This window comes from Erinaceus europaeus, chromosome 2 (genome assembly GCF_950295315.1).
Source record: "Erinaceus europaeus chromosome 2, mEriEur2.1, whole genome shotgun sequence".
NCBI lineage: Eukaryota > Metazoa > Chordata > Mammalia > Eulipotyphla > Erinaceidae > Erinaceus > Erinaceus europaeus.
The window spans coordinates 56,665,721-56,692,468 of record NC_080163.1 but is presented as its reverse complement, the minus strand read 5'-3'; the positions used below and the strand labels follow the sequence as shown (position 1 = coordinate 56,692,468).

The window sequence follows — 26,748 nt, the reverse complement described above, 5'->3', positions numbered from 1 at the left end:
AAAGCTTTTGCTTTACCCACTGAGGCACCTACCCGACCACTACACACATTCTTTAATTTAATTGTATTCGTGTTTACTAAAAATAGCTTTGCACAATCTAATGTTGAATCCACCAGTTAAGGACTCTACCTCTCCATCTTATAGATGAAGAAATGTAGGGTCCATGCGTTAAATAACACTGCTGGTAAGTGGCAGAGCTTGAAGTTGCATGCAAGCATGTCTCCAAGGTTTCCAGGCCCATGACTTTGAAGTTGCTCATCAATGAATACTGAACAGCAGCATCTCTGAATTGGTGATGCTGTTGCAAGGACTTGGAGGTGGGGGGCAGGAGGAACACAGGAATGAAAATGAGTAGGCAAGTTTACATCTTCTATAGAATGACTTTTTTTTTAATTGTCTTTTTCTGCTCTTTTGGGCCCTGGCAGAAAACCAGAGAAGTGTACGGGAAGGAGCCTTGGGAATGTGAGGAAGATGAATTGGCTGAGATCCTGGTGAGTGGGCTGATATAAAACAAAGGCAGGATGTCAGTTGGGGGTAGGTAGCACCATGGCCGGTGCGCCGCTATGTTCCATCGCCGGGGAGCCAGAGACGACCCGAACTGCCCCTGCGGCTACAGACTATGACCCACATAGTCAACGACTGCCACCTCTCCAGATTCAAAGGAGGTCTCGAAACTTTACATCAGGCTCAACCTGACACTGTTGACTGGCTACGGAAGAAGGGCAAAGGCTAGAAGAAGAAGCATAATGGTTATGCAAAGAGACTCTCGTGCCTGAGGCTCCAAGGTCCCATGTTCAATCCCCTGCACCACCATAAACCAGAGCAGAGCAATGCTCTGGTTAAACGGGGGGGTGGGGGGAAGAAAGGGAATATATTGGGTGTCTGGCATAAAAAAATCTCACTTGAATAGTGCTCCACTTTGCCATATGCACAACCCAGGTTTAAGCCCTGCCACTACCACATTGAGGTAAGTAAGCTTCAGTACTGTGGTCTTTTTTCCTCTCTCTCACAGCATATTACTGTCTCTTTTTCTAAAAAAAAAAGAAAAAATAAATAAGGAAATGAAAAGTCCTCCCAGAGAAGCCCTAGAGATGACTTGGTGAAAAAAAATAATACATGGGAAAGGGAGATCTCTCTACAAATCAGGATTCTTGTGCTCTGTTCTGACCTTCCCAGCAGACCCAGGATGTGGACAGGGCTGGGGGAGTGTCAGGGAGAGAACCACCGGGGACATTTTGAGGGCTCTGAGACTGTCTCCTATCCTCACACAGCAAACAGAACTGCCGAATGCAGAGAAATTCGAAATTAACAAATTCCACTTCAGCGATCTGCCCCTGACAGAACTGGAGCTGGTGAAGTGTGGGATCCAGATGTACTATGAGCTCAAAGTGGTGGACAAATTTCACATTCCGCAGGAGGTGAGGTCAAAGGCAACCCAATTTGCTGTCTCTTTTCTTTTTGCACGCTTGCTAAAAAAACAAAAACAGTATGTAAATTGCCTTTAAAAAAAGCATACCTTGACATTTGATATTTAAAAGCAGTAGTCTTGCTACACAGATCTGTTTTCCTGAGTCATCTGTCAAGAAAAAAACGTAGTGCCCTTGAACTGGGGTGTTTCTGATGCTTTGGCTCCTTGTGGTTCCCAGGCACTGAGTTCTGAAGGCTGTGGTGGGTAAGGGGTTGGGGAGGATGCAGTTAGACAAAGTGGAAAGCTTGGGTTAAGTCTACTGAAGCAGGGCTTTTCCCCTGTGGGTTCCTTACTGAGGTGAGCTGAGTCCAGGAGGACAGAGGATGGCCAGAGAAGGGGGGTGTATTATGTACACAGTTTTCCAGTCTTTCTGATTGAAGTCCACATCTTACAGGGCAGTCCAAACCATTCCAGCACCAGCAGTATCAGAAATGCAATCTCTCTCTTGCTTCTGCAGAGAAGGCAAAATATCTTCTCTGTTTCTGAATTCTTGGTTGAAGAACTCAGAATTCTTATTACTTCCTCTAACATAGCAGCAGATTAGCAAGAGAAGAAAAAAAGTTACACCTCTGGTACACATGGGAATGACCCAGGAAAACCCAGTAACAATGCTGACAAGTGGTTCAGGCCACTTCTGCCAAAATCATTGCCAGTTAATGACAAAAGAAGAACACTGGAGCCTGGGGTGATAACTCAGCCTGTTAGAGCACCAACAGGCTTGCCTGAAGCCCCAAAGGCCACAGGTTCAATATCCAGTATTACTTGTGCCAGAACTGAGCAGTGTCCTGGTCTCTCTTCTCCTATTCTGTGTATCTTATAATGAATAAATCTTTAATAAAATAATGATGACAAAGACCTGGACAAAGACCTCGAAGGACAGAATGACAAATTATAGGAAGGTGGGAGAATAAAGTTAAGCAAGTATCTGTTGGATCTGCTGAAACAAAGGACAGAGAAGACTTTCCAAAAACTTTTTTTCTTTTTTTTTTTTTAAATTATATTTATTTATTGGATAGAGACAGCCAGAAATCAAGAGGGAAGGGGGTGGTAGAGAGGGAGAGAGACAGAGACACCTGCAGCCCTGCTTCACCACTCATAAAGCTTTCCGCCTGCAGGTGGGGACCGGGGGCTCCAACCTACCCGGGTCCTTAAGCATTGTAATACATGCGCTTAACCAGGTGTGCCACTACTTAGCCTCTCCACAGACTTTTCTAGATCACCCTCCCCCTACCCCCTTGCCTGCCGCATTCAGCTCATAGTCTCTTCTGGCTAGAGAAAAAGAGACAGCCTGCCAAAGGAAGTATCCCTTATAGAGGTCAAAGTTTACAAAAGGGGAACTTCAGCTCAAAAAATGGTCCTTACACCACAGGGTACTTGGAAGTGGCACATATGTCGTTCCTTTGCTCCAATGAATCAGAAGATCTGTGCTAGGGGGAGTCGGGGCGGTAGCACAGCGGGTTAAGCGAACGTGGCGTGAAGCACAAGGACCGGCATAAGGATCCCAGTTCGAGCCCCGGGCTCCCCACCTGCAGGGGAGTCGCTTCACAAGTCTCTCCCCCTCTCTGTCTTTCCCTCCTCTCTCCATTTCTCTCTGTCCTATCCAACAACAACATCAACGACAACAATAACTACAACAATAAAACAACAAGGACAACAAAGGGAATAAATACATCTTTATAAAAGAAAGAAGAAGGTCTGTGCTTTAACTAGCCCCCAGGTGATGCTGATGGGTGCTTAGGCTGAGAAGCCCCTGTTGAAACACCCTGTGGTTCCCCTCCCCACCCCACCCCCACCCAAAGAAGCACCTGCTCACTCCCCACAGTGAGTCTCTGAGGTATGGTTTGTGGGTCACTGCTGATTCTCACTTGGAATAAGTGGAGTGACTCACAGCTACGTGACTTCACAATAATGTCCATCAGCTAGGAGAATATTTCAACTGGTGGAGCACAGGACTGGCATCTCTTAGCACCCTATGAATGGTGCTTTGACTTCTTCCCCCCCACACACACACACCCCTCTATCTCATGTGAAATAAATTTATAAAAAAGTTAAAAAGTCTTTTAAAAAAAGTGACCCAGGGTTTAGCAGGATAGCTCAGTTGAGTAGTGCACTGCTTTGTCATGCATGAGACCCACGTTTGAGTCTAGTCCCCACCACACTGGGGGAAACCTTTTGTCTCTGTCTCTATCTTTCTAGCTGAGATAGTTGATCTAGAGTGGTGAAGTCCCACTGCCAACATAAATAATAAATAAATATGCCTAGGAAGTGTGCAGCAGGTAGAGTGCCTGACTTACAGGCATGAGATCCCAAATGTGATCCCTGGCATACTCTGATATACTCTTGCTGTGTCTCTGTTAATAAATGAATGAATAAGTCTTGTGGTGGTGGTAGGAGGGAGAAGACTTGCCTAACACCGTCAATTTCTTCATATGGCAAGTTGGCAAGGGCCCTCACAGCATTTTAACATCTGGTGACTTCTTGCAACTTTCCTGCCCAGTGTCAGGTTGGAGGCATTCCCTGGGGGTGGCAGGGCTGGCAGCAAGACTGGGATCCCTGCTGGGGACATAGGGTCTCACTGCTGTGCTCGTGTTTGCAGGCCCTGGTGCGCTTCATGTACTCCCTGAGTAAAGGCTACCGCAGGATCACCTACCATAACTGGCGGCACGGCTTCAACGTGGGCCAGACCATGTTCTCCTTGTTGGTGGTATGTTGAGCAACAGGGACTCGAGACCTTGTTGGCACCACGGGGTGTGGCCTGTCCTTACTGCATTGTGCTTGTCCAAAGACTGTGCAAAGGGGGTAGCACATAAACTAGAAAGATGTCTGCTTCTTTCTCTCTTTCCTCCTACCCCTCTCATAAATACATAAAAAATAGGGGGGTGGGTAGTAGTGCAGCGTGTTAAGCGCACATGGAGCAAAGCACAAGGACCGGGTGTAAGGATCCCGGTTTGAGTCCCCCGGCTCCCCACCTGCAGGGGGTCGGTTCACAAGCAGTGAAGCAGGTCTGCAGGTGTCTGTCTTTCTCTCCCCCTCTCTGTCTCCCCTCCTCTCTTGATTTCTCTCTGTCCTGTCCAACAACAACAGCAGCAATGACAACAACAATAATAATGACAACAAGGGTAACAACAAGGGCAACAAAATGGGAAAAATGGCCTCCAGGAGCAGTGGATTCATAGTGCAGGCTCTGAGACCCACCAATAATCCTGGAGGCAATAAATAAATAAATAAATATACAAATAATTTTTTAAAGTGAAAATGGAGAAAAAAAGTAAAGAGAGAGTAGAAGCAGCTGCACCTCTCTCCTCTCCCTAGTCAACTACGAATAACAAAAATAATCACCTGAGAACACAACCAAGATAAGACTCGGAATACTTTGGGATCCCACTAAGTCAAGAGTGAGTGGCTTGTGGACAGAGAGGGCCTAGCGAGAGATTCCTGGGGCTGAAAGCCCACACCTCCTCGGGAGCAACTAGTCCAGCAGTTTGCCAGTTGAGGCACCACCTCTGGTCTGATTTGGGATTTATACTGGGTGAAAGTGCTTTTTTCACCCAGGTTGTGACACACATCTCTACCCTTGCCCACGCTCCTCCTCCTTTTCCTGTGCCATTCCTTCCCTTATAACTGCCTCCAGGCCAGAGCAGATGCTTAGGGACTAGAGATAGGAATTTTAGTGAGGCCACCAGATTCTCCAAGTCAACTTTAACTCTCTAGGGTTTTTCCCCACCCTTTACCCTATCACCCAGCATAAACAGAACCTAGAAACGGGGCTCAGGGAGACATTCTTCTGGTTTGCGCTCAATCAGTAGACCAGGTTTGGGAGGCTTGCTGTACCACACTGATAATGTTCAAAAACCTTCTATTCCTAAAACCAATGGCTGTAAATTTTTCAGCAGCCACCTAGTTCAGTGCTCTTGCCCCCAGTGTGGAAATTGGGGTACTTAGGCTCAGAGAGATAGGGGAGCAGTTAAGGGCAACTGGGAGCCATAGGACCAGCTATTCCCATTTGCTTGGGTCTGTCTTGGAATGCTCATCCCACAAAATCCTCAGGCCTAGACTGACATCTGGTCATCCTATGGAGCAATGATCAGAACTGTGCTTCTGAGCCCTGCTTATCCCACCCCCTACCTGCCCTGTCAGTTCTGCTTCCAGCCCCTACAAAGAATGAGTGGCTCCTCTGATTGTCCTTCCAGACAGGCAAGCTAAAGCGATACTTCACAGACCTGGAGGCACTGGCCATGGTCACCGCGGCCTTCTGCCATGACATTGACCACAGAGGCACCAACAACCTTTACCAGATGAAGTGAGTTGGCCCTTCCCTGCCTCCTGCCCTTGGGCTTCATCCTTCAAGCCTGACTGGGTCCCAGGCAGTCACCATCCAGAGGGATGTTCCTCTGTCTATCCACAGTTTTCACCCCTTTCCTGACCTTTGATTCTGGGTAAACTCCTGTAGTAAACAGAATCATGACTCCTTCAAATATGTCCACAGACCAATGCCCAGAGCCTGAGAATCTGTCACCTCCCTTCAAAAAAAAGCTCAGAGATGTGATTAAATTAAGCTTTTGAGATACAGGAATTATCCTGGATATTGTGAGTAGACCCACAAGTAGATGCGAGGATCCACATATTTTTAAAAAACTATTTTATTTCATGGGACAGAAAATTGAGGAGGAAGGGGGAATAGAGAGGGAGAGACAGACCTGCAGCACTGCTTCACCATTCATGAAGCTTTCTCTCTGTAGGGGACACCGGATATGTTGAACCCAGGTCCTTGCACATGGTAGTGTGTGTGCTCAACCAGGTGTGCCACCACTTGGCCCCAGGGATCCTTCTAAGAGGGAAGTGGCAGATCAGAGAGGAGAGAAGATGTCACATATCCAGCTATGAAGATGGAGGATGGGCCAGAAGCCAAGGAGTGTAGACAGTCTCTAGAATCTAGAAAAGACAAGAGCACAGACTCTGGCAGCCCTATAGACCCATTTTAGACTTTGGCACTCCAAGCTGTCAGATCATGCATTTTTATTGTTTTATACCATTAGTCTCTGTAACCTTTCTGTTGACTGAGATGGGCTCTTTGCTGGGCAAAGAAGGTGCCAGGCCGACCAACAAAGAAATGGTCCCTGTGCTCACAGGGCTCTAGAATGGCACCACCCTCCAACCACTGTCTGAGTAGGCCCTCAATACCACCTTGTAGGCTGGGCAAAGCAGGGACTAATGGTAGACTCACTATAACAGATGAAGACATGGAGGTTTGGCCCAGAAACCAGGAATTAACAGGCACAGCATTTGATCCTATGTGTCTCCTCTATTCTTGTACCTTCTCTGACACTAGAGACTATTCACATTTCACCTCATGAGAACTCAGTGCTTATCCCACCTAGTAAGTGCTCAACAAATATTTACTGAACAAAGACAAAAATCAACACTGCTTCTGAGAATTCCCTGCTTTCCCTGGAGAACTCAGAAATGGAGGGTTGGGTGATCTGGAAGGTGATAAAGCTTTGGACTCTCAAGCATGAGGTCCTGAGTTTGATCCCCAGCAGCACATGTGCCAGAGTGATGTCTGGTTCTTTCTCTCTCCTCCTATCTTCCTCATTAATAAATAAATAAAATCTTTACATTAAAAAAAAAATGGAGGGTTGGAACCACTGTCCAGGGATGACTATAGGGGATCTATGAGAAAAATCCCTGGTGCCCCCCCCCCAAAATGGGTATATATATATATATATATATATATATATATATATATATAGTCAACTTACATCTGTGACCTTGGGAGAACTATTGTAGCTTCCAATGAAAGGAATGGGGATACATAACTCTGGTGGCAGGAACAGTGTGGAATTATACCCCTATTATCTTATAATTTTATAAATCAATATTAAGTCACTAATAGAATTAAAATAAAATTTTAAAGAAAAAGAAAATTCCCTGTTTCCACTTGAAGCTTCATGAAGGAGGAAGCTTCAAAAGTCATGAGGCAGTGCTGCAGGTGTCTCTTCTCTCCTTCTCTATCTCCTCCTTCCCTCTCAATTTCTCTGTTTGTATCAACAAATCAAGAAGAAAAAAAACTGAAAATGCACCCGGCACTGTGCATGTTTGTGCCTTTTTTTTAGAGATAAATGCCCACACTATTGGACTCTCTGAGGAGTTTATAACCCTGAATAGGTTCAGAATCAGTTGTGGAGACAGCTAGAGCTTGGGAATCATGAGGCCTGAGATCTGGTCCTATCTTCCACAGTCTCCCCAGGTGAGTTTCTTCTTATTCTCAGACCTCAGATTCTCTATCTGCAGAATTAAGAGGGGATAGAACTGGATGATGTCCTCCACTCTCATCTTAGCAATCCTGTGATAATTCCCTTTTTCTCTCCTTTCTCTCTCTCATTCAGATCCCAGAACCCACTGGCCAAGCTCCATGGATCATCCATCTTGGAAAGACACCACTTGGAGTTTGGCAAAACGTTGCTGCGAGATGAGGTAGAACAGCCCCTCTGCACTGACTTTTGAGATGTGCCCAGGATCCCTTATTGCACCAAAGTCCTAGTGTGGTCAGGCATGCTCAATCCTGTGGCCTGGACTACCTCTCCCATCATTTGGGGTGACTGTCAGCCATGGGGTGACGTCACTGTCAGCACTGCTTCTTATGTCTTTACTATGTTCCTTTGGCAGGCCCTGAATATCTTTCAAAACCTCAATCGCAGGCAGCATGAGCATGCAATTCACATGATGGACATCGCCATCATTGCCACAGACCTGGCCTTGTACTTCAAGTGGGTATTCCTCCTGTTTAACAATGACGGTAATGGCAAGCACCTTAGTTCCAACTTATTTAATACACTTCTGGTGGAAATGAGCAGCAATTAGAAGTCCGGAGGTTGCCTTAGTCCATGATTTGCTTTGTTATCTTATTCTAAGCCAGCACACTGGCATCTTTTGTAGGAAGAGAACAATGTTCCAAAAAATTGTGGACCAGTCAAAGACATATGAGACTGAGCAGGAGTGGACACAGTACATGATGCTGGAGCAGACTCGGAAGGAAATCGTGATGTGAGTGAAAATAGAGTTACACCTAGGCCCTCCTAAGCACAGGGTCTTCAGATGTGGTGCTGCACCCACAGACCTTCCTGCCTTTGAGAGAGCCTGGGGCCACTCTCCATTGGCAGGTTAGGGGGTGGAAGTACCTGGTATTGAATCAAAAGTTTGTTCTGATATAGAATTGCAGCAATTGGGATACATGTTTAGTCTTTGTGCTAGCACTAAAATACAAGACAAATCCTTCTTTTATTTCCCTATACACAGAAGTAATATTTACCTTTCCTTCCTTCCTTCCTTCCTTCCTTCCTTCCTTTCTTTCTTTCTCTCTTTCTTTGTTATCACTGGGGCTCAGTTCCTGCACAACGAATCTACCACTTTTAGTGTTCATTTTTTTTCACTCTTCCTTTTATTTTTATATATTTGTAAAGGCAGAGGGAAATGGAGAGGGGAAAGGGAGAAAGAAAGAGAGACACCAGCCCCCCCCACCCCTGGTCCAGGTCCTCTCACCATCGGTCTTTAGGGCTGTTGAGAGTATCTGCACACATCTGTCCTGGACAGAGTTCCCTGTGGGGTAGCAGGGTGTCAGGAAGAAGATGGAGAAGGCAATGGTGGGGGTCGAGAGGCTGTTGATTATTTGGGGGGGGTCTCTGTTTTTGACTTACTGTTATTTGAGCTGAGAGTGACAATCAGCAATAGACATATTAACATTAAATGCACAAAAATAAGTCTCTTGCTGAGCACCAATAAAATAAAATAAAGGTATGCAGATTCCTCAAGTTCTGTTTTCTCCACTGAGAAACAAATACGGAGGTGATGTCTTCCAGTGAGAATCCCCTTAAGAAAAACTTACATGTGGACTTTTCATGAAAATCAACCTCCAATCCATCTTTTAGATCCTCTCCTAGAAGACTGACCTTTTCCAAAGACACACTTGGAGGTGGCTAATTTTTGCTCCCTTATACATCAAACAAAAGGGATCATTTGAAATATTGGAATCCTGAAAATCTCTTTAATCATGGCATTAGGAATCCAGAGAAGAATTACTGGGCTTCTCTGTGATGCATATAAAAGGAAAACAAGACTAAAGTGAGCTGACATCTATCTTGAGAAGATGTGAAACTGTACCTCCGTGGCAACAGGCTCATAAAACAGCATTTCCTCAATAAAGTGATTTGGAAGGAAAAAGCAAAGCAAAGCAAAACAAAACAAAAGATTAGGAAAGGGATATTTTGTCCTTAGGCATTTCCCTTATTTCCTTCTGAGAATGTAGCAGTGTCTGGGGACTATCCCCTGATGTCAGGACAGAGGAACACCAGTAATGAGTCTTGAAGGCAGAGAGAGAGAAAGAGAGAGAGAGAGAGAGAGGTCCTGTATTCCACCCACACCTCTCTGTTGTATCTATCTATCTAGTCTATCTATTGCTTCCTTTCTTAGAATTAAAAACAAAATAAGTATCAGAATGTATTCTTTTTTCCTTCTTTTTAAAAAATTATTTTTTATTTACTATTTATTAGATAGTGGCAGAGAGAAATCAAGAGGGGAAGGGTTGGGGTTGATAGAGAGGGGGAGAGACAGAGAAGACACCTGAATACCTGCTTCACCACTTGTGAAACTTTCCTCCTGCAGGTGGGAACCAGGCCCTTGAACCCAGGTCCTTATGCATGATAATGTGTGTACTCAACCAGGTGTGCCACCACCTGGCCCCAGGATGCATTCTTTTTTTTTTTTTTTTTTTAGTATTTGAATTTTTTTTTTTATTTAAGAAAGGATTAATTAACAAAACCATAGGGTAGGAGGGGTACAACTCCACACAATTCCCACCACCCAATCTCCATATCCCACCCCCTCCCCTGATAGCTTTCCCATTCTCTATCCCTCTGGGAGCATGGACCCAGGGTCATTGTGGGTTGCAGAAGGTAGAAGGTCTGGCTTCTGTAATTGCTTCCCCGCTGAACATGGGCGTTGACACTGGTCGGTCCATACTCCCAGTCTGCCTCTCTCTTTCTCTAGTAGGGTGTGTCTCTGGGGAAGCTGAGCTCCAGGACACATTGGTGGGGTCTTCAATCCAGGGAAGCCTGGCCAGCATCCTGATGGCATCTGGAACCTGGTGACTGAAAAGAGAGTTAACATACAAAGCCAAACAAATTGTTGAGCAATCATGGACCCAAAGCTTGGAATAGTGGAGAGGAAGTGTTAGGGAGGTACTCACTGCAAACTCTAGTGTACTTCTGCTTTCAGGTATATATTTTGCAGTAGTTTATGGATACGTGTGAACATATGCTCTCTCTCACAGAAACTGGTATCTATCTAGGTTTTGGGACTTTGTTAGAAAGTGAACCACCTGAGATGGAATTAGAGTATACTATGAAAGGAAAGGTCTCACCTGAGTAATGAAGCTGAAGGGTTGTCATTCCACATGTGAAGTCTCTGGACACAGTCTGAAGTGAAGCATGTTGAGGTGGCAATCATTGCGTTGGTTAGGTTGTGATCGGCGGATGCAATATTATTTGATATGGATTGGGAGAGGCATACGGGAAAGTGGGCCCTATCCAAGGGTTCCAGGACTGGGGGAAGTAGGGGCTCTATAGTGGAGATGTGAGGTTCCCAGGATGCATTCTTAAAAACAAATAAACAAAACTACCTCCTCCCCCCCCCCCCCCCCCCGCTAGAGCCCTATTCAGCTTTGGTTTATGGTAGTGCTGGGGATTGAACCTGGGACCATGGAGCCTCAGGAATGAGTCTTTTTGCATAACTATTATGCTTTCTCCACGCCCCCCCACCACCCCAAGATGTATTTTAACATGCTTGTCTGAATTTTAAAAAATCAAGTCAGATTTTGACAGAAACATGCCTTATTTGCTTGCTTCAGATAACAGTGAAAATTTACATTTCCAGTTATGTGACATGCCAAATATTTCCACAAATTAAATGAGTCACATCTGCAGCTTCAAAGTTTTGATGAAAATGTGTTACAAATGTGTTATCAGATAAAAGTACTTCATTAAAACCCAACACTGAAAAGATATGTTAAAGGAATGTTTAATTGGCCTTGTCCATTCTGAGTGTCTTGAGTGAAGCCAAGTGTTGTGGAGAGTGTCAGGAGTCTGATTAATAGTCATCTGAGAAGTCTTGGTTAGATCTTTTAGGCATGCTTCCCAGAAATTGAGGAAGTGAATGACTTGAATGCTGGCTTTAAACAAAACTGAAGGAGAATCTAATTGAATTATTGGCAGATACATTCTTCAGAAAAATGAACTCAGCAACAAGGGAGGAAGAAAGAAAGAAAGAAAGAAACCGAAAGAAAGAAAGAGACAAGGGAGGGAGGGAAAGTGAGAATACCAGTGAGAATATTCTTCCTGCTATCTTACTTAACATTTGTTTGTTTGTTTTGCCCTCTGTTCCCCTGGATCCCAGATGCCTGCCTGGCACATTACTTTGGCTCGCCAGGGGCAGTGCTTGACTCGAGGCCCTCCTCACATGCCATGCCCACATATCTTTGTCTCTAAGACACTTAAGTGTGTTTCCTCACCCTGGGAGGGACTTTCACATACTCTCCCCACCTGAGGAAGGAAACACCCAAAGGGGACTAGGTGGTGGCACACCTGGTTGAGTGTACATGTTACAGTGCACAAGGACCCAGGTTCGAGCCCCCGGTCCCCACCTGCAGGGGGAAAGCTTTGCAAGTGGTGAAGCAGTGTTGCAGGTGTCTCTCTATCTCTCTCCCTGTCTACCACCCCCTTCCCTCTTGATTTCTAGCTGTCTATCAAATACAATAAAGATAATAATAATAAAAAGGGAAACACCCAAGGAAAGTAAACACTCATTGTTTTCTGGGAGTCATATCTGAGACCTTGTGGTGTAAATGCTAACTCATTACAGTAGCCAGCTATTTGTGGGAACAGCATTCTTCTGCCCTGGGAGCATTCATTTGCTAAATCTCTTTACTGGTAGGATTAACAGGTCCATAACACTTAGCATTAAGTGGTGGGCACAAATTCTGAAATTATTCCAAAGGGTAAGGGTGTTTGTAAGAATGCAGTTCTAAATGTTGATCCACTTACAGAGTTATATGAGGCTTTGTGGGATGGAAAAAAAAAAAAAGCTGTTAATGGATAACCTGTAGAGCCTCCCAAACCAGCAACCACAACCAGAGCCAGGTGGAGCTGGTTCACTGTAAAGTGATTTTACAGAGTGAGTCAGGGCTAGAGCCTCAGTCTCCCCTCCTGTTCCTGTCTCCTACCCCCTGCCTCACTGGTCTTGCTCATGGTAGTGGTGACTAGTTAATAGTACTTAAAATGGTTCTTCAATTGTGTGTGCGCCAGATAATGTGGAAAAAGTTGATTGTTTTTATGTGACACTAGACAGGAAAGAAGAAATTCTGAAGATATAGTAAGATGTAAATAAAATTGATGCTTAAAAAATGCCAGGAATAGAGGTTGGAGAGATAACTCACTGGATGGGGCACATCCTTTGTCATTTGAGCTGCTCTCCCTGGTATCACATGGGAGTGCCTTGGTACTTGGTGGGGATGGGGGGTGCTATGGTACCTCTCCCTCTTTCTCTGTCTTTGTATCTGAATAAAAAAGTCGGGAGTCGGGCGGTAGCGCAGTGGGTTAAGCGCATATGGCGCAAAGTGCAAGGACCCGCGTAAAGATCCAGTTCGAGCCCCCGGCTCCCCACCTGCAGGGCAGTCGCTTCACAGGCGGTGAAGCAGGTCTGCAGGTGTCTACCTTTCTCTCCCCCTCTCTGTCTTTCCCTCCTCTCTCCATTTCTCTCTAGCCTACCCAACAACGATGACAACAATAATAACTACAACAATAAAACAACTAGGGCAACAAAAGGGAATAAATAAATAAGCATTAAAAAGTCAACCCAGGAGGAATGAAACTGGTCATGTATAAAAATCTAGTTCCAGGGGCAGGGACTGATAGCATAATGGTTATGTAAAGATGGTTATGTTAAATAAATAAAGTAATTTTTAAAAATACTTTAGAAAATGAAAGAAAGGAAATGTTTGTAAATATCTCAGTATAGTGCCTGGACATAATACATGCATCACAGATGGTATAGTGGTTATCATGAACACAAAGCAGATGTTTATTATGTGCCATACACTATTCTTGGTGTATGTGTGTGTTGTATATTATTGCATCGTTAATGCTATTTTATTTTGTCTTATTGGTGGAACTAGGCTTTTTTTTTCTTCTTTTACCAGAGCACTGATCAGCTCTGGCTTATCGTGGTGTGGGGGATTGAACCTGGGACTTTGAATCCTCAGGCATGAGAGCCTCTTTGCATAACCATTGTGCTATCTACCCCTGCCTTGGTTCTCTCCTTCACTTTCTCCTGTTACTAAATAAATAACTCTTTAAAAAAAGACAGAGGAGGAAAAGGAGAAGAAAGGGAGCAGGGAAGATAGCATATTGGTGATGCAAAAGACTTTAATGCATGAGGCTCCAAAATCCCAGGTCCACAGTGACCTTGGGTCCACACTCCCAGAAGGTTAAAGAATAGGAAAGCTATCAAGGGAGGGGATGGGATAAGGAGATCTGGTGCTGGGAACTGTGTGGAGTTGTGCCCCTCTTATCCTATGGTTTTGTCAGTGTTTCCTTTTTATGTATATATAAAAAAAAAACCCAGGTTCAGGTTCAGTCTCCATGTTACCACAAGCCAGAGCTTTTCGAAAGAAAGAGAGAGAGAAAAAAAGAAAGAAGGAAAAAGGGGAGGGAGGGGAGAAGGGAGCAGTGGAGGGAGGGAAGAAGAGAAGTAAAGAAAGAAAGAAAGAAAGAAAGAAAGAAAGAAAGAAAGAAAGAAAGGAAGAAAGAAAGAAAGAAAAGAAAGAGGGAGGAGGAAAGAAAAAAGAAGAAAGGAAGGAGGAAAGAAAAGAAAGGAAGGGGGAGTCGGGCAGTAGCGCAGTGGGTTAAGCGCACATGGCGCAAAGTGCAAGGACTGGAGTAAGGGTCCCGGTTCGAGCCCCCGGCTCAACCACCTGCAGGGGAGTCGCTTCACAGGCGGTGAAGCAGGTCTGCAGGTGTCTATCTTTTTCTCCCCCTCTCTGTCTTCCCCTCCTCTCTCCATTTCTCTCTGTTCTATCCAACAACGATGACATCAATAACAACAACAATAACTACAACAACAATAAAACAACAAGGGCAACAAAAGGGAATCAATAAATATTTAAAAAAGAAGAAATAAAAGAAAGGAAGGAGAGAAGGAAGGAAGGAAAAAAGGGAGGAAGGAAGGGAGGAAAGAAAAAGGAGAAATAGGTGGAGTGGCCCAGCAAAGGCAGCTGTCAATGACTCTGTACTCAGACCCAGTGTCCTTGTGCCCAGGGCCATGATGATGACTGCCTGTGACCTCTCAGCCATCACCAAGCCCTGGGAGGTGCAGAGCAAGGTATGAATCCCTGCTGACCCTCGAGGGGTGGGGGGATCCCCATCCCAGTTACAGCTGCCTGTGTGGCTTGGACTGGTCAAGCTCCAGAAGGAGTCCCCTGTGCTGCTCCATCCTCCTCTGCCAAGATGCGAACTTGATTGTAGGAGCTCTCCTACAATCTGGGGGTTTTAGCTTCTGCTGAGTTGGACATCCAAATGGGGAGGAAGGGTTGGTGTTGGGGCTGGATGCCCTGATGGATGTGGGCTTGCTTGTTGCAGGTAGCTCTCCTGGTTGCTGCTGAATTCTGGGAGCAAGGGGACCTGGAGCGCACAGTGCTACAACAGAACCCCATTGTGAGTAGGGCTGGGACATCCCTGTTGAGGAAGCAATGACCCTCAGCATAGGGAGGTGTGCCTTTCCCTTAGAAGTGATTTTCTTTTGTGACCCAGGAGGTGGCTCAGTGGGTTAAGTGTTGGACTCTCCTGAGTTCAGTCCTCAGCATTGCAGTCTGACTCTCTTTCCCATAAATAACTATTTAAAAAAAAATTGCAGGAAGAGGCAGGCGATATACAGCAGGTTAAGCACACATGGTGCGAAGTGCAAGGACCAGCGTGAAGATCCCAGTTCAATCCCCCAGCTCCCCACCTGTAGGGAGGTTGCTTCACAGGCAGTGAAGCAGGTTTGCGGGTGTCTACCTTTCTCTCCCCCCCTCTGTCGTCCTCTCCTCTCTCGATTTCTGCCTGTCTAATCCAAGAAAAATGACAGCAATAACAACAAAAACAACAACAACAACAATAAATAACAAGGGCAACAAAAGGGAAAAAATGGCCTCCAGGAGCAGTGGATTCATAGTGTAGGCACCGGGCCCCAATGATAATCCCAGAGACAAAAAAAAAAATTAAAAAGAAACTATTTTTTAGATTTTTTATTGTGCAAATGAGAGAGACAGAGACCAAATCACCTCCCCATCATTCATGATGTTCTACTTTTGTACGTTTTCTATTTGTGTTGTGCTGTGATGGCTGCTGAGGCCAGGAGCTCAGCATGGCAGGCAGGTGCCCTGCCGCTATGCTACCTTCCTAGCCCCTGGTGTTGCCATCTCTTCCTTAATATTTTAGTGTGTATCACTTAGAGATGGCTAGAAAACACACACAAGGCTACTCCCATGAGACTATCATACTCACTAATTATTTAATAGCACTGAATCTTGACTATCTTCTAGTTCCCTATCTCTGTCTTTCCTGACTGATTAGTAAAAATAATTCAGTTGATTTATTACACACATGCACAAGCACACACACAGTTGTTGGAAATGTCTTGATGTATTTTTCAATACTTTTCTGGGTTTTTTCTTTTTTTTCTTTGTTGGCGGTGATTAATGGTTTACAGTCAATAGTTTACACATGTGTCACATTTCTCAATTTTCCTCATAAAAATATAACTCCCCCCCTCCAGGTCCTCTTTTGCCATCAAATTCCAGCACCTGAACAACCCTTTCCCCCACCCCAGAGTCCTTTACTTTGGTGCAATACATCAATCAATGTTTTTCTATGCAAAAATGTGTCAGGGGCTGGGCAGTGGTGCAGTGGGTTAAGTGCAGGCGGTGCAAAGCACAAGGACTGGCCTAAGGATTCTAGTTTGAGCCTCTGGCTCCCCACCTTCAGGGGGGTTGCTTCACGGTGGGTGAAGCAGATCTGCAGGTGTCTATCTTTGCCCCCAACACACATCTTCCTGTTCTCTCTCGATTTCTCTCTGTCCTATCCAACAACAATGACAACAATAATAACAGGAATGATAAACAAGGGTAACAAAAGGGAAAAAGATGGCCTCCAGGAGAAGTGGATTTGTCGTGCAGGCACTGAGCCCCAGCAATAACCCTGGAGGCAAAAAAAAAAAAAAGAAAAAGAATTAAAAAGAATGTGTCATGACTTTTCTGTCATTGCAAGAACTTCACTGTTCCTAGCTGACTGTTTCAGGGAGAGAGAGAGAGAGAGAGAGCAAGTGCACAGCACCAAAGCTTCCCCTGTGCAGTGGGGCGAGTGCTTGAACCCAGGCTGCATACACAGCAGAGCAGGTACACTATCCAGATGAGCTGTTTTGCCAGCCATCACTGGTTTATTTAAGTAAGGGTGTAATCAAGGACTACACTTCCTTTTCTTGTTGTGTTTACTTGTTGAAGATGGTGATTCTTTGTTGTGTAGAGTCCTCACTTTATGGATCTGACTGACTGCACTCTCCTGTTGTCATTTAAGATGTTCTGCTATCCCCTGTACTTTCTGAAAACTTTGAGTTAGGTCTGGAATCTTGAAGACTTTCAGGTCTGGTTTCTTTATTTATTTATGAGACAAAGTGGGGAGAAGAGGAAGAGGAGGAGGAGCAGGAGGAGAGCCAGAACATCATTCTAGCACAAATGATACTGGGAGTCAAACTCAGGATCTCGTGCTTGAGAATCCAGAACTTTATCCACTGAGCCACCACCTGGACCACTAGTTTAGTTCAGTTTTGTTTTAGCAAAGGCCTCCCGGGGAGGGTGGGTTCCATCACTGCTCTATGCCAGGGGAAACCCAACACAGTGCTCCCCCTTCCCCCACACAGCCCATGATGGACAGAAACAAGGCAGATGAATTACCCAAGCTTCAGGTTGGCTTCATCGACTTCGTCTGCACATTTGTCTACAAGGTAGGTGGGCCCTTTGCTTTCTTGGACTCAACACAACAGCCTGGAAGAAACCAGGATTCCCAAAGGATGCTGGGAATGACAGTTCCAAAACTGACCCATAGGTGACACTCCACCAAGAATCTCTCATCTCTGACGGTAGGGGATTGGACAGTCAGAAGACTGGCTGGAGCTTTGAATCCCTAACTGCTCAGAAGACAACCCCAAGGTGTGGCTCCAGACAGGAAAGTGGAGACACAGCAGACACATGCCCCCACCCCCCAACTTCCATGGTTGGTGGAAACTCCATTGTTGGAGGAGAATGTGGAATTTCTCTCTGAGCTTGTGTCCACAGTGAAAGTTTCCCCTGAGAAGCACATTGTTCCTAAATTTATTATTGGTGTGTGTGTGTGACAGAGAGAGAGAGAGAGAGAGAGAGAGAGAGAGAGAGATACAGACACATAGCAGAGTACCACTCTGTCATATTCTTTGCCAGGAATCCATTCCAGGAGTTTACATATTCAAGGTACGTGCTTGCTGCCTGGTGAGCTATGGCTGTGGCTGGCGACCTCCCCAGCCCCAATTATAGTTTTTTCTTTTTCTTTTTTTTTAAATATTTATTTATTTCCTTTTGTTGCCCTTGCTGTTTTTTATCTTATCTTATTTTTTTTAATATTTATTTAGTTTTTTGTTTTTCTAACATTTATTTATTTAATAACACCAGAGGCTGAGAAAGTGTGTGTGAGAGAGAGAGAGAGAGAGAGAGAGAGACAGAGGGAGAGAGAGAGAGAGAGAGAGAGAATACCACAGCATCATTCTGGGAGCAAGGGTACCTGGAACACACAGTAGCACACAGGATGTCAGGAATGAACTCGAGCCTCATGCTTAAGAGTCTAATAGTTTACCCACTGCACCACCTCCTGGACTGTGTAGATTTGTTGTTTTTGTTCCTTTTATTAGTATGGGGTCAAATTCATGCGAGACATGTACTCTAACCACTAACTACCCCCCCTTCCAGCCCAGTGTTATTTTTATGTTGACACATGACAAGCCAGAGCTTAGAGGTGAGAAAAGACAGAGCAGGGTCACTAGTGTGAGCCAGGAGACAAGTTTGGAGTGTGGCTTCTGTCCCACCTGAGGCTCTCCCTTCCTGTCATGCCAGCCACACATCACCACCCCACACACAGAAGGAGATACGTGTCCCCAAAGTAGGATGTGTCTCTGGCATGCTCAGGGTGCTTGGGATCCCCAGGGGGTTCCCCCTTCATTAGTGATGTTATTAAATGGGGGAGACTGGGCTCAGTGCCTCACCTACTTTGTCACAACAACCAGGGAAGCAGATGTCTGACTACTCGATTTAGTAGCTGAGGCTATGCTAAGAGTCACCTGCCTGAGGTCACATGGCCCATGCCAGAGCCGGGACAGGAACTCTCAGGTCTGCTGCTCTGACTCTGAGCAAACCCACCCCCTCATCTGCACCTGTTTCCTGTCCTGGAAACCAGGGAATCACAAAGCTTGTTTACTTGCCCCTTGGGGCTTTCTGCAGACCGTGAACATGACCTTGGTCTCAGCCCATAGCACCCCATATAGGGGGCACTATGTCTTTAGTGCTGTGGTGTCTTTCCCTCTCTCCCTCTGTCTCTCTTTCTGAAAAAGCTGGCTGCTGGTCTGGAGTGGTGACAAGTAAATAAATATGATGTGCTATGTTTATTTGTTTTTGTTTTTGTTTTGGTGGAACCAAGACCTTATGCATGTGTATTTCACTGCACCCAGACTATTTTCCCTTCAGACAGAAAAAGAAACATGAGAAACAGAGGGAGAGAAGCCACAGTACTAGAGCTTCCTCTGGTGTCATGGCATCGTCCATGTGTTGTTGAGGTTCTTCAAACTTGGGCTGGATGCATGCTCTTTACCCAGTGAGCTAGTTCTCTGGCCCTGTGGTTCATTTAAAGCACTGTTTTTGTTTGATTGATTTTGTTTAGATGAATAGAGAATAGAGCACCACTCCATTTTAGGTGAGAGTTTTACCATTATGCCACTTTCCCAGTCCTACAGACAGGCATTTCATAATGAGTTTAGAGACCATAAAACTCCTCTTCATGGGGGCCAGGTGGTGGCACACCTGGTTAAGTGCACATTTCACCATGAGCAAGGACCTGGGTTCAAGCCCCTAGTCCCCACCTATAGGGGGGAAGCTTCATAAGCAGTGAAGCATTGCTGCAGATGTCTCTCTTTCTCTATCTCCCCTTCCCTCTCAATTTCTCTCTCAAACAAACAAACGAATGAACAAACAAAGTACAGCCTCTACACACACACACACACACACACACACACACACACACACACACACACACACACAGCTGTTTCACTCAGCAAAAAATATTTGCTGGGCAGCTTTGTGGCCCAGCCCCGTGCTAGACTGGGGGCCACGCTGGCCGCCAGCTGATGAATCCCAGCCTCCTCTTAGTTCACAGCACCTGGGACAGTGAGGAGGACTGGCACAGGTGTAATTCCAGTAGGGGGGTGCAGCGACGGCCTGGGACCTGGGTTGGAAGTGGGGTGGGCAGAGGCTTCATTGAGGATGTACCATGAAAATGGAGGGCTCAGGGGATAGAGGGGAAGTTAGAAGGTTCCAGTTAGGGCTGCACTTGTGGGAAGCCCAGGGAGGGAGGACACCTGCCCGGAGCCCAGAGTTCAGAGAAGAGAAGGAGGAGGGCATGGGGCTTGCAGGAGCACTTTGTCCTAAATGATAGGAGATGCCGCAGTGGGGTTTTGAGCAGGAATAGGGTGGGATCCTGTTGATGGGAGGCCCTACAGCATCAGTTTGCACCCCACTAAGGAGCCTCACACCCACAAAGGCTGCTTGCTCTTTTTTAAAAATATTTTTTATTTCTTTTTATTTTATTGGATAGAGAGAGAAAGGGCAGCTAGAAGAGAGAGAGAGAGAGAAAGAGAGAGAGAGAGAGAGAGAGACCTGCAACACTGCTTCACCACTCATGAAACTTCTACCCTGCAGGTGGGGACCAGGGGGCTTGAACCCAGGTCCTTGTGCGTAGTAATAAGTGTACTCAACTCGATGTGCCACCGCCCGACCCCTGGACTTTTCAAGCCCTGGAGCCTGGTCCCCCAGGCCTGTCTCTACTCTAGAGCTTACTGTATTCCAGGAATTCTCACGTTTCCATGAGGAGATCACACCCATGCTGGATGGGATCACCAACAACCGAAAGGAGTGGAAGGCACTGGCAGACGAGTACGAGGCCAAGGTGAAAATGCTGGAGGAGGAGAAGCAGAAACAGCAGGCCAAGCAAGGTTGGTGGGAGGGGCCCAACTCCACAACTCCACCCACAGGGTGTTCAGTGTTCCCCGCCTGCTCTCATGCTGTCAGGCTCACTCAGCACACTTGTCATCGTTCCCACCCTACCTACGGGGGTACTGAGGCTCAGAGACGTAAAACATCACGGCCTTGCCATCATTGGCTGGAAGGGACTCTAGAGACTATATTCCCAACCTTCTGTTTGAGGTTCACAGCCTGTCTACTCCATCAGAGGAGCCTTCCTTTGCTTGTACGCTGTCAACTATAGGGGGGCTTACTACCTTACATGATGTCCTCCGTGAGTAGAGAAAACTCCTGTGATCTGAAGCTGCTTTTGTTGAACTTCAGTTACTGGCTGCAGTCCTGCCTTCAAGATTTACTCCACCCCATGGTGGTTGGTTTGCTCCATTGGTAATGCCCACGTTCATCCATCTGTCTTTTTTTCCCTTCCTTCCTTATTTTTTGTTAATTTTGTTATTATGTATTATTGGATATACAGAGAGATTGAGAGGGGAGGGAGAGATAGAGAGGGAGAGAGACAGGCACTTGCAGCTCTACTTCACCACTTGTGAAGCTTTCTCCCTGCAGGTGGGGACCAGAGGTATGAACCTGGATCCTTAACCCCTGCACTACCACTCAACTTCCAAAATAAATATTTTTCAAATAGAACAGAAGATCTGTTTATGTTACAGATAGAGAGAGAGGATGCAGCTAGAGCACCTCTCTATCACATGTAGTGCTAGGAACTGAACTGAGGCCTCATACTTGCAAGAACTACTCTTCACCCACTGAACCATTGCCCTGACCACTGGCCTATATAACTTTCAGTTTCATCTACTGATTGACTGATAGGTTGAAAGAGACCATAGCACTGGGGCCAGGTGGTGGTGGACCAGGTTAAGTGTTCATATTACCAAGTGCCAGGGTCCAAGTTCAAGCCCTTGCTCCCCACTTGCAGGGGGTCTGCTGCATGAGCAATGAAGCAGGTCTGCAGGTGTCTATCTTTCTCTTTCTCAATCTCCTCACCCCTTCGCAATTTCTCTCTGTTCTAATAAAAATTAGAAAGAAATGAAAAATAATGGCCTCTAGGAATGGTGGATTCATAGTGCTGGCACTAAGCCCCAGTGATCACCCTGGCAAAAACAAACAAACAAGCAAATACCACAGCACTAAAGCTTCCTTCAATGAGATGGAGCTGGTATCAAACCTGGGTCATATACATGGCAAAGCAGCACACTATCCAAGCGAGCTATTTGGCCTGATCTATCTATCTATCTATACATACATACATACATACATACATACATATATATATATATATATATATATAAATTTTTTTTTAAAGCAAATTTGCCACTCATACTTTTAACACTGGGATAGTTCTGATGTTTGGAAATCCAGATCCTGCATTTCATTTCTTTTCTCTCTCTCTTTTGCCTTCAGGGTTATTGCTGGGGATTGGTGCCTGCACCACAAACCCACTACTCCTGGAGGCTATTTTTTTTCCCCTTTGTTGCCCTTGTTGTTTTATTGTTGTTGTGGTTATTATTGTTGTTGGATAGGACAGAGAGAAATTGAGAGAGGATGGGGGGACAGGAGGAAAGATAGACACCTGCAGACCTGCTTCACCACTTGTGAAGCGACTCCCCTGCAGGTGGGGAGCCAGGGGCTCAAACTGGGATCCTTCCGCCAGTCCTTGCATTTTCCTGCCATGTGTGCTTAACCTGCTGCACTACCACCTGACCCCCAAGATCCTGAATTTCTATAGGTCCAGGGTTGGCTGAAGCTGTGGCAGCTTTGTGGTGAGGGGGTGAGAATGGCTCCTCCACTTCCTATTCCTATTGTCTCCCATATATTGGTGTCAAGGGTCAGCTGCTTATCTATCTGATTATAGCTCCTTTGTCTGTTTTCTGTCGCTGACAGTTTTTTTTTTTGAAGATTTTATTTATTTGTTAATAAGGAAGATAGGAAGAGAGATAGAAAGAACCAGCTATCATTCTGGTACATGTGCTGCTGCAGATTGAACTCAGTAACTCACTCTTCAGAGTCCGATGCTTTATCCACTGCGCCATCTCCCGGACCACAGTCACTGATAGTTTTTAAAGATGTATATTATTTTTTTTTATTTTAAAAAATTTAAAGTAGTTTTAGGTCTGTGAAGTGCAAATTCTTTACTACAAAAATGTTAATTTTGTTTTTAAGACTGCCACCAGGGTTGTAGCTGGGGCTTGGTATAGGCACTATGAATCTACTTTCCTGTGGACAGTCTTCCATTTTTCTTTCTCTTTTATTTGATAGGACAGAAGGAAATTGAGAGGGAAGAGTGAGATAGAGAGGGGAGAGAAAAAGAGGATAGACCTGCAGACCTGCTTAATTTCTCATGAAGCTTCCCCCCTGCAGGTGGGGAGCAGGGGTTCAAACCTGTGTCTTTGTACATGGTAACGTGTGTACCTCTGTCCTGCCCCCTAAAGATTTATTTTATTTATTTTACAAGAGAAAGACAGAGAGGGCAAATGTTGGATATCCCTCTAGCACATGCACTTGGTGAGGCTTAAACTCCAGACCTCATACTCCAGAATTCTACCACTGCGCCAACTCCTGGGCCACACTTGTGATATCTGAGCTTTTTTTTTTTTTTTTTTTTTAATGCGCTACCTGGATTAAACCTGGGAGTCCTCACACTCTCTGGTCCCAACTTAGTGGAAAGAACTAGTCTGGCTTCTTCCAATTCTCCCTACACCTGGCTTGCTTTCTGCATGTGTGGTTATCTGTTGGCCTTGAAATTCATTCAGTTTGCAGTTTCTGATCAGACCAGGGTGAAGGACAAGGGTACTGCAGCCTGCTCTCACTCAATATGCTTTTTCTTCTGCTTGCAGTTGCCATGGGGAATCAGCCTGGGGGGAACCCCAACCCAGCAGGGGGCGCGCCTGCATCAAAGTCCTGCTGTATCCAGTAGAGCTGAGACTCAGCTGACTAGAACCACACCAGTCTCCTAGGAAGCAGATGCCCAAGATGGTGGAGAATCACACATGTGCTTCTTGAGAAGTAAAAAGAAAAAAAAAAAAAAATCCTAGAATCTGAAAACTCTGAAAGAGAATTGAGCTTACCTCTCATCTAGTAGCCTACAAACATTTTTCAGCTTCTAGAGCTTTGCCTTGAGTAAAACCCTGATATTCTAGCTTGCACAAGTACTAAACAGGCAAGTAATGCCAGATACACGTGCTTGCTTGGAGTCACTATTGTTCCCTGATTTATAAACTCTTCCATCACTCTTAAAAATAGAGAATTGTACCAGGAATCCCCTCAGACCTCAGCCACATTTACTCCATTTGTCTTCTTGTGTTCCCCGCCCCCTTAGTATTTAAAAAGCACATTTAGACATAGGATTACTGATCCCTGCAGATGAAATTCACAGCTGGGGCTGCCACCTTGGTAAGCCTGCCCCAACCAGCTTTCTCTCATTGTCACAAGAACCCCATTTGGGGTGGGGGAGATAGCACAATGGTTATGCTGGAGGCTTCAAGGTCTCAGGCTCAATCCCCAGTAACACCATAAGCCAGAGCTGAGCAGTGCTCTGATAAAAAAAAAAAATCCTCTTATAGTTGGTTTATTTGAATTCAATCCAAACATAATTCACATGTTCAGTTGCTATTGTTTCTTTGGTCTTTTTCATCTATAGTGTACCTCATCTTTGCTTGTGACTCGTTGCAGGACCAACGTCAGTTGCCCTGCTTTGAATTTGTCCCATTCATGTCCTCATGGTCCTGTTAGGGCATGCCCCTTGTCCCCTGTTCTGCTCTATGTGCAGGTCAGCTCTGGGGCCTCTCTTGTTCCTGACTAGGAGGCAGTGCAGAGGTCAGTACATGCAAGCAGTTGCTCTCAGGCAAGTTTCTGGTTTCAGCAAACATGTTTTCAACCACTGCTCTACTCTAATCTTCCTTTTCATATAAGTGAGGAAACTGGAGGCCAGCAAGATAATGGACTAGGTGTTCCCTGGCTCCTCTTCAGAAGCGTGCCCAAGGTCACAGAAAACATGTCCTTGAAGCTCGGCTGGCAGTGTGATCTTGGTGCTTGACACATGAGCCCGTTGGCTTTTGCCGGTCACGAGGCTGAAAGGGAGCTCAGCCGGAAACCCTCATCTTTGAACTCCCACACAAGGTCTCCTTCCCTTTCTGGAATGCACACTTTCAGAACTTGGTCTCTCTGCATAGGCAAGCCCCAAGCATTTAGTAACCAAGTGGCAGAGTAGAGATCAGGGACCTTGTGGTACTGCCCTCCTCTCCTAGGCCCAGGGCCCTGTTATCTCTGGGTCATGGTCCCTGTCTCCCAGGACCACAGTTAGTCCCAGATGAGACTTAGCGACTTAGCATGAATGAGGATTGAGTCCGAGATACACTGAGTGCTCCACATGTCCTAGTTAATGGGTATCATCCAATGCCTTTTCTCTTCTTTCTTTTTTTCAGATAGAAAGATGAGAGAGTAGCGACAGACATACACACACAAGGGGTGGGAGGGGGGCAGTTGGTGGCACACCTGGTTGAGTGAACATGTTATAGTGCACAAGGACTCAGGTTCAAGCTCCTGGTCCCCACCCACCCTGCAGGGGGGAAAGCTTTGCGGGTGGTGAAGCAGGGATGCAGGTGTCTCTCTCTCTCTCCTTCTTTGTCTCCCCCTTCCTTCTTTATTTCCAGCTGTCTGTATCCAATAAATAAAGATAATGAGAGAGATTGAGAGAGAGCCTATATAGCACAGTAGCTTCCTTCAGTGCAGTAGTAGCTAGGGTCAAACCTGTGTCACATACATGGAAAAGATGCACTACCCAAGTGAGCTATTTTGCTGGTTGGGTGCCATTCAATTTCATCCTCAGAACAATATAGGTAGAAAATTGTGGTAGACCTATTTGTCACACACTGAGGAGGGAGACTCAGAGAGGGTAAGAAACCTGCTCAAGGACACCTAGCTGGAAAGTGGTGGTATCACAGGAGTCAAAGCCAAAAAGCCCAGCCCCAGAGTCTCTGTGTGGAGTTACTGTCTTCCAGAAACCAACTTTTGTTCTGTAAGAGCATTAGGAACCTGTGTTCACTTAAACTTCTTCATAGGCAAGGAAGCCAGGATCAGTTGAGGTGGCTTGGCCAAGTCCAGGTCCCTAAAGTAGGTCTCCTAGTTCAAAACCTCTATTCTAAGCAACCCTTCTGAGGACCAGTTCATGCTAGAGAAGGCTGAGAAGGCTGTGGCTAAGTGGAGACATCCCCATTCACCTGAAGGGGGTAAACCATGCTGTGCTTCCTTCCAATAAAAGGTATCTAAACAGATTGCGAAGACTGATTAGCTGAACAGCAAGAGCGGTGCAGGTAACAATGGCGTGGAAATGCACATCACATGGGATGTTATGGCTTATTGGACCTGTTCTCATTCTTCTGTGATTTTTCTTTACTGCTGTTTCACACTTTGGGGGGCACATGGGTCTCTTGAATTCTGTACTTATTATCCCCCCCTTTATTTATTTATTTATTTATTTATTTTAAATGTGAGTTCAGAAACTCTTTTTTTTATTGTTGTAGTTATTATTGTTGTCGTTGTTGGATAGGACAGAGAGAAATGGAGAGAGGAGGGGAAGACAGAGACAGGGAGAGAAAGATAGACACCTGCAGACCTGCTTCACCACTTGTGAAGTGACTCCCCTACAGGTGGGGAGCCAGGGGCTCGAACTGAGATCCTTACGCCGGTCTTTGTGCTTTGCGCCACCTGCACTTAACCTGCTGCAGTACTGCCCGACTCTCCTCCCCCCTTTATTAATGTTATAGGACAGAAATAAAGGGGAGGGAGAGACAAATGGGGAGAGAGACACCTTAGCACTGTTTCACTGCTTATGAAGCTTCTTCCCCGCCCCCTGCAGGTGGGGACC

General features: G+C 45.6%; 1 protein-coding gene across 1 annotated transcript in view; it reads left to right on the top strand.

Annotated features, from left to right (window-relative positions):
* PDE6A (phosphodiesterase 6A) overlaps positions 1–24,516 on the top strand; it is an 82,174-nt gene extending 57,658 nt beyond the window's left edge. The window contains exons 11-22 of the mRNA XM_007516396.3: positions 426–491; positions 1,272–1,418; positions 4,065–4,172; positions 5,659–5,768; positions 7,855–7,942; positions 8,135–8,235; positions 8,405–8,512; positions 14,833–14,896; positions 15,154–15,228; positions 17,471–17,554; positions 20,695–20,839; positions 23,720–24,516. Coding sequence (XP_007516458.1) covers positions 426–491; positions 1,272–1,418; positions 4,065–4,172; positions 5,659–5,768; positions 7,855–7,942; positions 8,135–8,235; positions 8,405–8,512; positions 14,833–14,896; positions 15,154–15,228; positions 17,471–17,554; positions 20,695–20,839; positions 23,720–23,799 — 1,176 coding nt within the window. The 3' untranslated portion in view covers positions 23,800–24,516. The remainder of the gene's footprint in view (positions 1–425; positions 492–1,271; positions 1,419–4,064; positions 4,173–5,658; positions 5,769–7,854; positions 7,943–8,134; positions 8,236–8,404; positions 8,513–14,832; positions 14,897–15,153; positions 15,229–17,470; positions 17,555–20,694; positions 20,840–23,719) is intronic.
* The last annotated feature ends 2,232 nt before the right edge of the window (positions 24,517–26,748 follow it).